We start from the raw sequence: 11,782 nt of genomic DNA, 5'->3' as shown, positions 1-11,782 counted from the left end.
TTATTATAAGCGACTTCGTGCTACCTTTTCTATAAAGTTGCTGGTACTGTACGCAGTGGAGGTAGGCTTGATTGATTGATTGATTGATTGATTGATTGATTGATTGATTGATTGATTGATTGATTGATTGATTGGCATTTTTTATTCACAGTTCACACTAGTTATTCACTCTGTTTAATATTTTGGTGTCAGCGTGTTAGCACAGGAAAGGAAATATAATGTGGTGGGCCATATTGTAAACACGTGTAATGCTTTATGCCATGGTGTTGTCCACAGTTAACAGTTTTGTTTGTGCTTGAAATGTACTGTAATTCTCCAATCTGTTAATAAATTCATCAATCAATCAATCAATCAAATGCATTATCATTTAAGTGTGTCTGAATAATCCCGTGGGGGATGGGCTGCGAAAGGCAGCCAGACACGGAAATAAAACCATTCATTCATTCATTCATTCATTCAGTTTGTAGAATGCTATTCTTGGTTTTAGTTGCGGTTTGCATTTTTTGCCTTGTTTCTAAAGTGTAGTTTCTTCTTTTGTCTTCCCCGGTCCCCCCTAATGTCGTCAAGTCAAGGAAGGAATTAAGAAAGAACCTATTTAAAAGAGAAATATATTTCTCTTTTAAAAGAGAAATATATTTCTCTTTTAAATAGCCGATGCTTAAAGTCCTCCTCTTATTTTGTGCTTGTTTTCATAGAACTGGTTGCTTATTTCTCTCACACAGTCTGGCATAACTGCTTAAAGCTTGTACGAGCGGTGTAGCTCAGACAAAAAGAGTGGATCTATAAACTCACAACGCGTCGCTTCGTGGCACGCTTTTAGTTTATAGATCATCAGATCTCTTTGGTCCGCTACACCTCCGTACTACGGAGTATATCTTTTCATTCCCAGGCAGGCATGTATCCCACACCCAAAACAAAGCTGTAGCCCCGCCCCCAAATCTTTCCTAAATTCCTACAAGTCATTCATTCCATTGAATCTATTCTAAAGCTTATCTTGTCTATCTAGTCCATATTATCCGATCCATTATGGATATGTCACTGCACAATCAAAGCATTTCAAACTGTTCTACTATTAAAACCTGCATTTCCCGCCAGTGTGTGTGTGTGTGTGTGTGTGTGTGTGTACGGTGTGTAGTGTGTGTGTGTGTGTGTGTGTGTGTGTGTGTGTGTGTGTGTGTGTGTGTGTAACATAACTGCACCCATAATGTTAATTGTGTCCTTGTGCATTTTCCTTTGAGTGGACATAAATAAATTCTTAAAATGTGTTTGTGTGTGTGCGAGTGTGTGTGTGCATGCGTGTTACTCCATATATGGTCATACATAGGCTACATCACGCCTTGTGACACGTCAGTCATCATGCCACGATATATGGCCGTCTCCATATGAAGATCACGACACTGACCTCATCAAACCCTGGATAGCCTTACATAGAGAAGACTGGATCATCACCTAGATCTGTATGGAGCCGGCCAGCAACTCTACAGCTGACCTCAAACATCAGACCCTTAGATCTCCATATATGGTGCTGACCTGTTCTGACATTCCATATGTTGATCCTACCCCACCCCCCTTCCTCTTCGATGTCTCCCTTTTGAATGATACCTGTCCATTCAAACTCTAGACGGGCCTGCCCCAAAGTTATAGAGTTCTCAACAGGCCCGAAAATTAAGGCCTGGCCCTACCTGGGCCCTCGTCAAACCCTGCCTGCATACACTCAAGACACTGCCCCCACTGCTACCCTTAGATCTCCATATATGGAGCTGACCTGTTCTGACATTCCATATGTTGATCTGACCTCATCAAACCCTGTACACTCAAGACATGCTCCATATGGCCAGTTAGTCTGGGGGCCGAAGCTGATTTTAAGACATTTGCGCTAACACCTCTGGGTAAGCAAACAACCTTGCCATGTGTTCTAGCCTGGTTGTCATCTCTGAAAATGATTTTTAGGTCCATTTTTAACATTGTATACTTAAAACTGGTATGAATACCAGACATGGAACTTAATTCTGGCACAGACAGTACCAGAGAGACAGTTTTGTATTGAGTTGCGCAGTTATGTGCTTGAAATGTCCTGTAATTCTCCAATCTGTTAATACATCTTTCAATCATATGTGAAAGAGAGAGAGAGAGAGAGAGAGAGAGAGTGTGTGTGTGTGTGTGTGTGTGTGTGTGTGTGTGTGTGTGTGTGTGTGTGTGTGTGTGTGCGTGCGTGCGTGCGTGCGTGCGTGCGTGCGTGCGTGCATGCGTGCGTGCGTGCGCGTGCGTGTGTGAGACGTGTGTGTGTGTGTGTGTGTGTGTGTGTGTGTGTGTGTGTGTGTGTGTGTGTGTGTGTGTATGTGTGTGTCAAATCCGCGACCGCAAGAGCCACCATTCTAGGAATGAAGCGATCAGAAAGTGCACAACACTGGACCAGTCTGAGGCTGCAGGGAAAACTGGCTCTTCTTCCCTTTGCAAACCACTCATTATCACACTCTATACTGTCAAATAACACCATAGGTGAGGACATTCTCATTTTCACTATTAAAGCCCGTTTACAGGTGTTGCCGACCAAGTTCAACTTGGCAACCTGGTAACCATCAGCACACGACCCACACTGCATCCTACATCCAGTACCAACCTGGTACCCATCAGCACACGACCCACACTGCATCCTACATCCAGTACCAACCTGGTACCCATCAGCACACGACCCACACTGCATCCTACATCCAGTACCACATGACAAAGAAACAGTCGCACACATCTTAAATGGTTGCAGCCACTATAAAGGACTGTACATTGCCAGACATGACCGTCTGGTGGACCTGGTCTCAGACAAGATCAGAGGAGTACAGGACAGGACAACAAGAATGTATAAACACAGCACTGTAAAAATAGACTGGTTTGATCACAATGACACACATGTCAATTCACTACAAAATATTCCAAATACCCCAGATATTGTGTTCATCAATGAAATTAGAAAAACTGTCACTATATTTGAAATAGGCTGCCCATTTGATTTGTATATGGACACTTGTTTTACATCCAAACTTATGAAATATCAGCTTCTGGTGGAACGTATTATGGCCTTTGGATATAACTGTCAACTTATTGTCCTTGTATTTGGAAGTCTGGGCCATGTCCATAAACTTGTGCTCAGGGGTCTGCAATTGGGTGGATTGCTAAAAACAAATGCAAAAAAGCTGGCTAAATACTGTTCTGTCTTAGCTACTATGGGCATTGTCTGTCTGGAGAAGGCGTTGTTTCATTTATCCCTAGGTGGCTTAAAAAATAAATATATATATATATTTTTTTTCTCTTCTTTTCCCTCTGTGTGTTAAGCATGTGCAGCAGCTATATCTGGTTGGACCATATAATGTATAACCTAATTCTGATCAGTGTTTGGGTCTATTGTATTACGCCTCTTGTGCAGATCCAAATAAAATAATTCAAATGCCATTCCATTCCATGTTAAAACACTGCCCCCCTGCGGCTGCTTTGGGACAAATACACATTTATGCGCAGTTTTTAGATTTAAACAGTGGTGGAAAAGGTATTCAAATTTCTTACTTAAGTAAAAGTATCAAAAACGCAATTTTCAAATGTATAAAAATCATCTGAAAATAGCAGATCAACAGTAGACGCAGACCAGATGGAATATGGATGAAGCATAGCCTAGCCTATATATCGAGTTATTATAAATAAAGGATGGAGTGATAAAGCAGCTATGGTTCCCAAACTTTTTCACGTCAAGGTAGGACCCACAAATTGACATTTAGCCCGCGGACCCCATACTTAAGGCGGACCCCCAGTTGAAAAGATATGCCTGCAGGGACCCCCATGAGACCCCCCATGATTTTTACGGCTCTAGCAGTTATTCTCAACCTGTTTAATTTCAAGGACCCCCAGTTTGACATGCATTAGTCTGCGGACCCCCATTTAATGACATTTCTATCTCTGAGACCATGGTCCATACACTCTCAGAGTTATAGACCCATAAGGGTCCATTTGGTTCCAAACCATCATTTAGCTACAGGGAACCCCCTGGAACTCCCTCAAGGACCACTGGGGGTGACCCCACTTTGGGAACCAATGATATAATGATATCAGTATGTGTCATAGAGTTATTATTATTATAACTCTATGGTATGTGTAGTGAGTAAACTCCGCCCGACTGTGCCACGCTGGACAAAAAAACGAGCAGCCATCGACCAAAGCGCAGATTGATGACGTCATTATCACCCGCCCACCACCACAACAACAACAAACAGTGCCCAGCTGTTTTACATACATCCCACTGAGGCCTGCTAACTAAACTGACTACAAGTACATGTACTGCAAGTTTGGTTTAGCAAAGTTGCTGTAAGTATTTTGCCACGTCGTCATATTAAGCTTAGTCTGCTGTGTTCATAACTGCATTAAAAGCGTTGTTTTAAAAATAAAAATAAACATGTTTCCTTTCTTTGCTTTTACTAGCATTGGGTTAACGTTAGCTCTTTAAACGACCCTAGCGTAAGGTACGGTTCTTCTCTGTCAACAATGGTGTGACGATGGTTTAATCAACGTCAATTCGTTGAAGATGAAATAGATAAAAATCCGTTCCGATTTTGTGATTTAAAAATAATAATTACACTTTACAGCGTAGTTGCTACAGTAACTATAGCCGCACTGCGCTAGCAACACAGAGGGCTGTCTCCAAGCGAACTCATGTTAGGAAACTTACTAGCCTTGGATCAATATCCAAGAAAGACTGTCTCATAGATGTATTTTTGATCGATTCTGACATTTGTTTATATATGACAAATGTCAGAATCGATCAAAATCAGTTATTTGATACATTTTAGTGTCACATTTAAAATGTTGTATGTATTGTAAGAATACCAAACGAGTCGCCTCTTTAGCAACTCACGCCAGACGTACAGACGGCGGAACTGTTCAGCCTGGTATTCCTAAAGTAACCTATGTAAAGTAAATTATGCTTAAACGGTTAAATCTAACCTTATTCCCAACCTTAAACTCAGTCAAACTATGCCTAAACCTAACCCTATTCCTAAAATGAACCCCACTAAAATGATGCCTAACCCTAAATGTATTTCTAACGTTATTCTCAGTAAAACTAAATAAAGAATATATACAAGAACCTCCGCACCGAGCGGGCGGCGTGAGGTTGGCGGAAAAAAGCGAGGCCGAGATGGATTATGGGCCACTGTACCTGATACCTATGTGCTTAATGCACATGCTTTGTGCTGAATGCCGATATCTTTCAACGATGTTGTTTACATTCTTAATTGAACTGTCTTGTCTTTCCACAAAGATCCATGGACCGGAGGAATTGATGGCAAAGCTGGACCACAAGAGTTCACGGTGGAGAGATTCTTCTAACCTCCACCAATGACCACCAACATCATCTTCTCATCCAGCGTCATGTCGCCGCGGAAGAGGCCCTTGGTTCCGGTGAACAGTCGGAGGAAAGCCGCGGACGACGTCTTCCCGTTCAACCTCCTGCCGGTCGAGTGTCAGCTGCACGTCATCTCCTTTCTCAACGAGGTTGACAAGTGCAGCTGCGCCCTGGTCTGCGCCAGCTGGAGCTGCCTGGTGCGCTCGTGGAAGCTGTGGCGGCTGGCGGACTACTCCCGCCGCGGGGTCTTTCACCTCGGCCAGGAGGGCCTGCTCGTGTCCAACCGGGAGTTCGAGCGCTGGAAGGCCTGGGTGCACCATTACACCCATCATCTCATCTCCCGCCACGCCAGTCTGCTCACCCTCAAGGCCAGCTTCGACCTGGGGGACAGGTGCAACAAGTGGGCGGAGCTGCTCAGTCACCTGCTGGATAACGTCCACTGCAGAGACCTCAGCCACCTGGACCTCAACTGGACCTTCACCCTCCTGGAGCCCCTGGACCTCAGGGTCCACTCTGGCTCCAGCTCCCACCAAGACAGTATTACCAAGATGGACCAGGTAGCCTGCTGTTTTTAACTCCACTTAGGCCTGTCACAATTATGTGAGGTACATTTTTGAATAATCGCTATAATCGTCATGTTAAAAATGTAAAAAATAAGAAAATTCCAAAATAGTGGAAATAGATATAGATGAAGTGCAAGATCTGCTATTGCCACTATCACGAACGCCCGGGGGTATTTAGGACCATTAAATCGGAGCGCCCAGCGATTTGCAGCAACGGAGCACATTTCGAGATGCACCAGGCGCCATCTTGGATGCAGAGTGTAGAGTAGGAGAGTAGCGACAGGCTTTGATCTTGCCTCAAAGTGGGTGCCTATGGGCTATAGTTCCAAACATTGCTCCTATGGCTGGAACTATCCCATTGAGTTAGTTAATTCTAACGCGACTAGCGATGGGACCGCGTTGGGCCGTCAAAAACATAATCTTTGATTAGAATTGGACGGATTGATTTAGATTTTAGATCAAGAGTTATATACGTTTTAAGATTTTAGGTCTCATCCACTAAAATGGGGGGAACATGTTCGATGACGTCCCAACCGGAAATGACATCGAATGTTGCCCAACAGAGTGTAGAGTAGGAGAGTAGCGGCACGCTTTGATCTCGCCGCAAAGCAGGTGCCTATGGGCTATAGTTCCATACATTGCTCCTATGGCTGGAACTATCCCATTGAGATAGAATGAGCACTTCCGCATTCCATTGTTACAATGGGATTCAACGCTAGTGTCGCCACTCTCTTACTATATTACTCTGGGCGCTCCCAGCCTGTGGAGCGATGCGCTCTGTTATGATATCAATAAAGTTCCATCTTTTATTAATCTCCGTCCTGAGCGTCAAGTGTTACTATTTGATAGGACGGAGACCTCCTTTATGTCGCTCAGGGTGTTAATGTTTATTTGTAAGTATACACTATACAGTAATTGTCTCCACCAGGCCGAAGGCATGGGGAGAGAGTATGTTTTGCACTCTGTCCGTCCGTCCGTCCGTGTGTGTGTGTGTGTGTGTGTGTGTCCGTCCGTGACCAGCTAATCTCGGCCACCGTTAACCCGGTCGATGCCAAATTTTGCACACACACTCCCTGGATGCCAACGATGAACCTCTGCCCCAAACTTTCCAGAACGGCCTGTTATAGCGCCACCAGGAGGCCGCTTTGTGCAAAACAAGTTTTTGCACAGTACACCTACAGATTTTGTCCAAACATCACGCAAATTGGTACACAGTCTCTCTAGAGCCATTCAACGAAACCGGTCTTTCAGATTTCTCAGACTCCATCCTGATTGGTTAAGATTGGCTTCCAAATTTCACAGGAGTGCTCAGTTTCAAACAAAATGCTGCAAATCATGAACACATCGCGTGATTTCCGTGAAATTGTGCACCCACATTCCCACTAGGCCGAGGACGAAATGCCACATGAACAATTTCAACTCAGCCTCAAGGTGGCGCTATAACTGGCCGAAAAGTGTTTTTACCTCTAACTGCACGGATCTGTGGATAACCTGGTGGAGACCTGTGCCCAGAAGGGCACTTTTTCTAGTTATTAATGTCATTTCTGACCTGTGCAACTTTTGTGTACGACGCCTGAAAGTCAAACAGAAAGGTACAAAATAAACACAATTAAATTGCAAACATTTGAGTGACAATTAATCGTCAAGTAAAATGTCATGTTGACAGCCCTAAAGCCCAAACCACACTAAAGGGTCAGGTTGGAACAAAACGGTTTTTAAGGTAGACTACACCAATGCAACTCAATGAATTGCAGTTAGATAGCCCATTCTGGGCGGGGAACCCCTTTTGGTGTTTTACCCCCTCAGGCCGGGAACCCATTTTTGGGTTCTGTACAGTGTACAGTATTCAAAAATGTAAACATTTTGATGCTGCTATATAAATATTTGAAGTTTCTCCAGAAACCTTAGGTCAGGATTTTGAGGCGTTTTTAGAATCGGCCTCAGGCCTAAATGGGTTGAACGTTTTGTCCCAACTCCACTGCATGTTTAATTTTTACCTGTTCAACTTCTGACCTGCATGCATAGTATGGCTGTGGCATAGCCATTTATAGAGGGCATGCGCATGCATAAAGTGAGTGACAAATCGAGTTTGCGGTCATTTAACGCTGTTTAATGCAATCAGATTTTTCTGTTTGGATGTACGGGCTGTCAAGGCCAGAAAGTCGTTTTTTGACACTCAGTAGGCGGTCCCGCATAACTTCTGGGTATGATGAGGATGATGTCGTCACGCGCATACCCTCTATTGTCACAGCACAGGTTTACAGGTGTAAAGAAGTGGGTGAATGTTTCTTTTTAATATTGATTAAAATAATTGCGTTCTCCCATCATTTTGTAGTTTCTGTGAGAAGATAGAGGTTAAGGGCCGATTCATACTCCTATTTTATCACTGTTTCGGTGCTGTAGTGCCCCCCCCCCCCCCCCCCCCCCCCCCCCGAACCTCAAATGACGTCACATTGTAGGCTCTACAGCGCCGAACCGACTTTTATTCAGCTCTAAAATAGGAGTATGAATGAGGGTGGAAAAAAACCACAGCATAGAATACAGGTTAAATAATCAAAGATATATACATATAGTGAATGTAGTAGCAGGTATTTAAATTATGTTTAGAACATTACCATAAAACTTACAGCCCTAGTACTGTTGGCCCTAGAATGTCTGTGATCTTATATTTCATGTATTGCAAATACACAGCCATAGATCGGTCCCATCTGCGCGCGTTAGCAGACTGACGTGTGTGGCACAAATCTGCTCTGCACGGCATGTGTACTGCACTGACACAATAATTCATTCCTGAGACTTCCAGATATTATCGTCAGATATTATCCTAGTTTCATATCCATTTGAAAGTTCTGGCAGAAAACGTGTGTTTAGTAAAATAACTCCACTTTTCCACGAGCTGCACACAGACGACATTCTCTCTGGACGAAGGGCCCTGAATGAGTGCAGGACTGAACATAATCAAAACTTCCTTTGGAAGTTGTGTGTATGCCTGGGACACACAGTTGGCAGGGTGACAACACCCCAAGTCTTCTTGGGGTGTTGTCTTCCTGGGACGGTTACTTTGTGGTCTGTCTCACGGAACTTGATCCTAAGTTAGGAAATAGTACCAGGGCTGACACCAAATTGCACTGCATACTAGAACAACACCAGCTTCCACTTGCCCTGTTGCACTGGCCTTGTCCTGAAGGGAAAAACGTGGCATCTTTTGTGAGCAGTGCCTGGAGCATACACAAACTCTACAAGGTTGCAGGAGCCATGCCCAGGTGCCAGTCAGTCATACACCTGCACCTGGCATTAAAAACAAGCATATTGGGGTATTTGTGGGGAGGCGCTACCCACAGCTGTGTTGCTTATTCCACAATTCTCTTGTAAAGGTGACTAATCAACGATAAAAATAGTAATACAATACTACCGTCATTTCCAGACTATAAGCCGCGGCTTTTTACCCATGATTTGAACCCAGCGGCTTATACAACGGTGCGGCTAATCTATGGATTTTTACAGCTAACGCAGAGCCATCTCAGGCTCTGAGCTAACGTAGTTGCGGCTTATAGTCCGGTGCGGCTTGTATATGGGATTTTCCCTACATTTGGCTGGTGCGGCTTATATTCAGGTGCGGCTTATAGTCCGGAAATTATGGTAATTGATATTATTGAGGGGGATAAATAACTGACCAAAGTTACATTTTCAAACCTTTTTGTGAGGAGTATTATTATATTTGTTTGTAAATGTGAAATTTGGTAGTCGTTTTGATAAGTTTCTTTCATTAACCGCCAGGTCGCCAGTTTCCAGGAGCTGCTGGCCAAACTCACTCACAGCTGCCCTCGCATCTCCAAGATGCGTCTCCATTTCGACTGGTCTGACGCCTCCGTGTCGCTGCTAACCCAGTTCCAGCACCTCCGAGTCCTGGAGCTCAAGTACTTCTGGGTCTTCAAGGGAGTCACCCCCTCCACGCTGCAGACCATGACCAAGTCACTGCCCAATCTGAAGTCTCTGACGTTGCACATCCTGGTGCCGCTCAGGAACCTGGGCATCTCCTACACGCTGGAGTCACTGTCGCTGGAGTTCCTGGACGTGTCGCCCAGCCGCGGCCTGGTGTTCTCCTGCCTGAGGCTGCCCGCGCTGCGCGAGCTCCGGGCCAAGAAGATTGTGCGCGGCATCACGCTGGACAGGAGGACCAGACTGAGGATTCAGAGCCGCTGGCCCTGTCTGCTCCACGTGCTGCGGGACGGGACGCCCAGACTCCAGGCGCTCAACAACGAGCGGCTGCTCCCCAACTGGAGAGAGGAGAGCTACCGCGATCTCTCTGCCATCCTGCTGCAGTCCTGTTACTGTGTCCAGCATCTAGATAGCTGGCTTTGGTGATGGGGGATCCGCTCGTTAATTTCCGACGGCGCATTAGTCCGACAACGTTTCTTTTCTTCGTGTGAGGTTAGGGTTAGAGACAGGGTTAGCAATGGGGCGAGTCGGACCAACACTCCGCTGCAATAATCATGAGCCGTCGGAATAACGCTGCTGACCCTTGGTGATGTGCAGTTCAACCTGTGGCACTGAATACATGACTGGGCTTTGGACAGTAGACAGTGTAGTAAACTGTCAATATTATATATATATATATATATTAATAAGGGCACCAGATTGTGTCTAAATTTGAACTGGATGATTGCAGATTCATTGCAATATGGAAACTAAAGCAACGCCTGTATTGCTTCTAAGCGAAGCATAGTTTTGCTGTACACTACCCTTGCTGCACATTTCAGCAAGGGAGTGATCAACTTGAATCTAATTCAATCATTTCCAAGAAGACAAGACGGCTATTGATTGAGACAATAATACAGACAAAAACAATGGAGCTTCACAATGTTTGTGATATAATAATGCCAGTCTCAATAGTACCAAGAAAGAATCGTGGTCCAGACCCTACAATCCTTACAGGCAGTAACCATGTAGTTTTAACCACTTAAGCCCCCTATGCAACATGTCGTGAGCTTGTAGATCTGTTGTTATTTGATCATCTTCCACGATACGGCAATGTCCAAAAATAGGCTCACCGGGTTGAAAGTGGTTAATGGCACATTCAAGTTTGTCTGGCTTCAGGTACAGTCAAATGTACAGTATGGGTACCGTCATGTACTGTCTCCAGTGAATGGACAACGCTACAGAGAAAGTAAGACAAAACCAGAAATATCACAGCTGTTCATATACCATCAGTTGTTAATTTATCCATTTGTACACTCTCAGAGTTTAACTAACACTCAGGAATTTACTGTGTAGACATTTGTTGGTGTTTTACACTAATTTGTAACCTAACCATTGATATAATTCATTATAAAAATATACACTCATAATAGCAGAAAGCCTCCTAGAGTGCAAAGTACGCTTTCACTCGGTTACATTCGTACACTTAGTTACAAATGGATAAATTAACAACCCCCACGTTTTTTCTTTTATTGTAGGCTGATCTAGAGTCCGTAGTGACTACGGACTCTGACTACGGTGTAGTCAGAGTCCGTAGTGACTACGGACTCTGACTACGGTGTAGTCAGAGTCCGTAGTGACTACGGACTCTGACTATGGTGTAGTCAGTCGGACCAGTCTCCTTCACATAATCTCAAAATGGAAAATGTGCTCAGAGATTTTGTCTGTAAGGTGCAGGGGAAATCAATATGTCAAACAATTGATTCAGACAAATATGTCTGTGACAAAGACTTGTCCTTTTTAGATTTTCTGTTTTCTGTTTCTTATAGAGGGTATGCGCATGCATAAAGTGAATGGCAAATCGAGTGGCAAAGTGAGTTTAACGTAGTTTTATGTATGGGCTGTCAAGTCCAGAAAG

The 11,782-nt window shown here is 44.2% G+C and overlaps 1 protein-coding gene across 1 annotated transcript; it reads left to right on the top strand.

Moving 5' to 3' along the window:
* The first annotated feature begins 4,239 nt into the window (after positions 1–4,239).
* LOC310857557 (uncharacterized protein) lies at positions 4,240–11,396 on the top strand. The gene is made up of 3 exons (XM_083763270.1): positions 4,240–4,347; positions 5,300–5,940; positions 9,724–11,396. The coding sequence occupies exons 2-3, from the start codon at positions 5,377–5,379 to the stop codon at positions 10,309–10,311; spliced, it is 1,152 nt and encodes a 383-aa protein (XP_083619396.1). The 5' UTR covers positions 4,240–4,347; positions 5,300–5,376; the 3' UTR covers positions 10,312–11,396.
* The last annotated feature ends 386 nt before the right edge of the window (positions 11,397–11,782 follow it).

Source organism: Protomyctophum parallelum (genome assembly GCF_964188405.1).
Source record: "Protomyctophum parallelum genome assembly, chromosome: 4".
Classification (NCBI taxonomy): Eukaryota; Metazoa; Chordata; class Actinopteri; order Myctophiformes; family Myctophidae; genus Protomyctophum; species Protomyctophum parallelum.
This window is presented reverse-complemented; position numbering and strand designations above follow the sequence as displayed.

Coding starts and splice junctions, on each gene's coding strand:
- LOC310857557 (XM_083763270.1), top strand. CDS start 5,377: ATGACCACCAACATCATCTTCTCATCCAGCGTCATGTCGCCGCGGAAG. Junction 5,941..9,723: donor GTATTACCAAGATGGACCAG/GTAGCCTGCTGT, acceptor ATTAACCGCCAG/GTCGCCAGTTTCCAGGAGCT.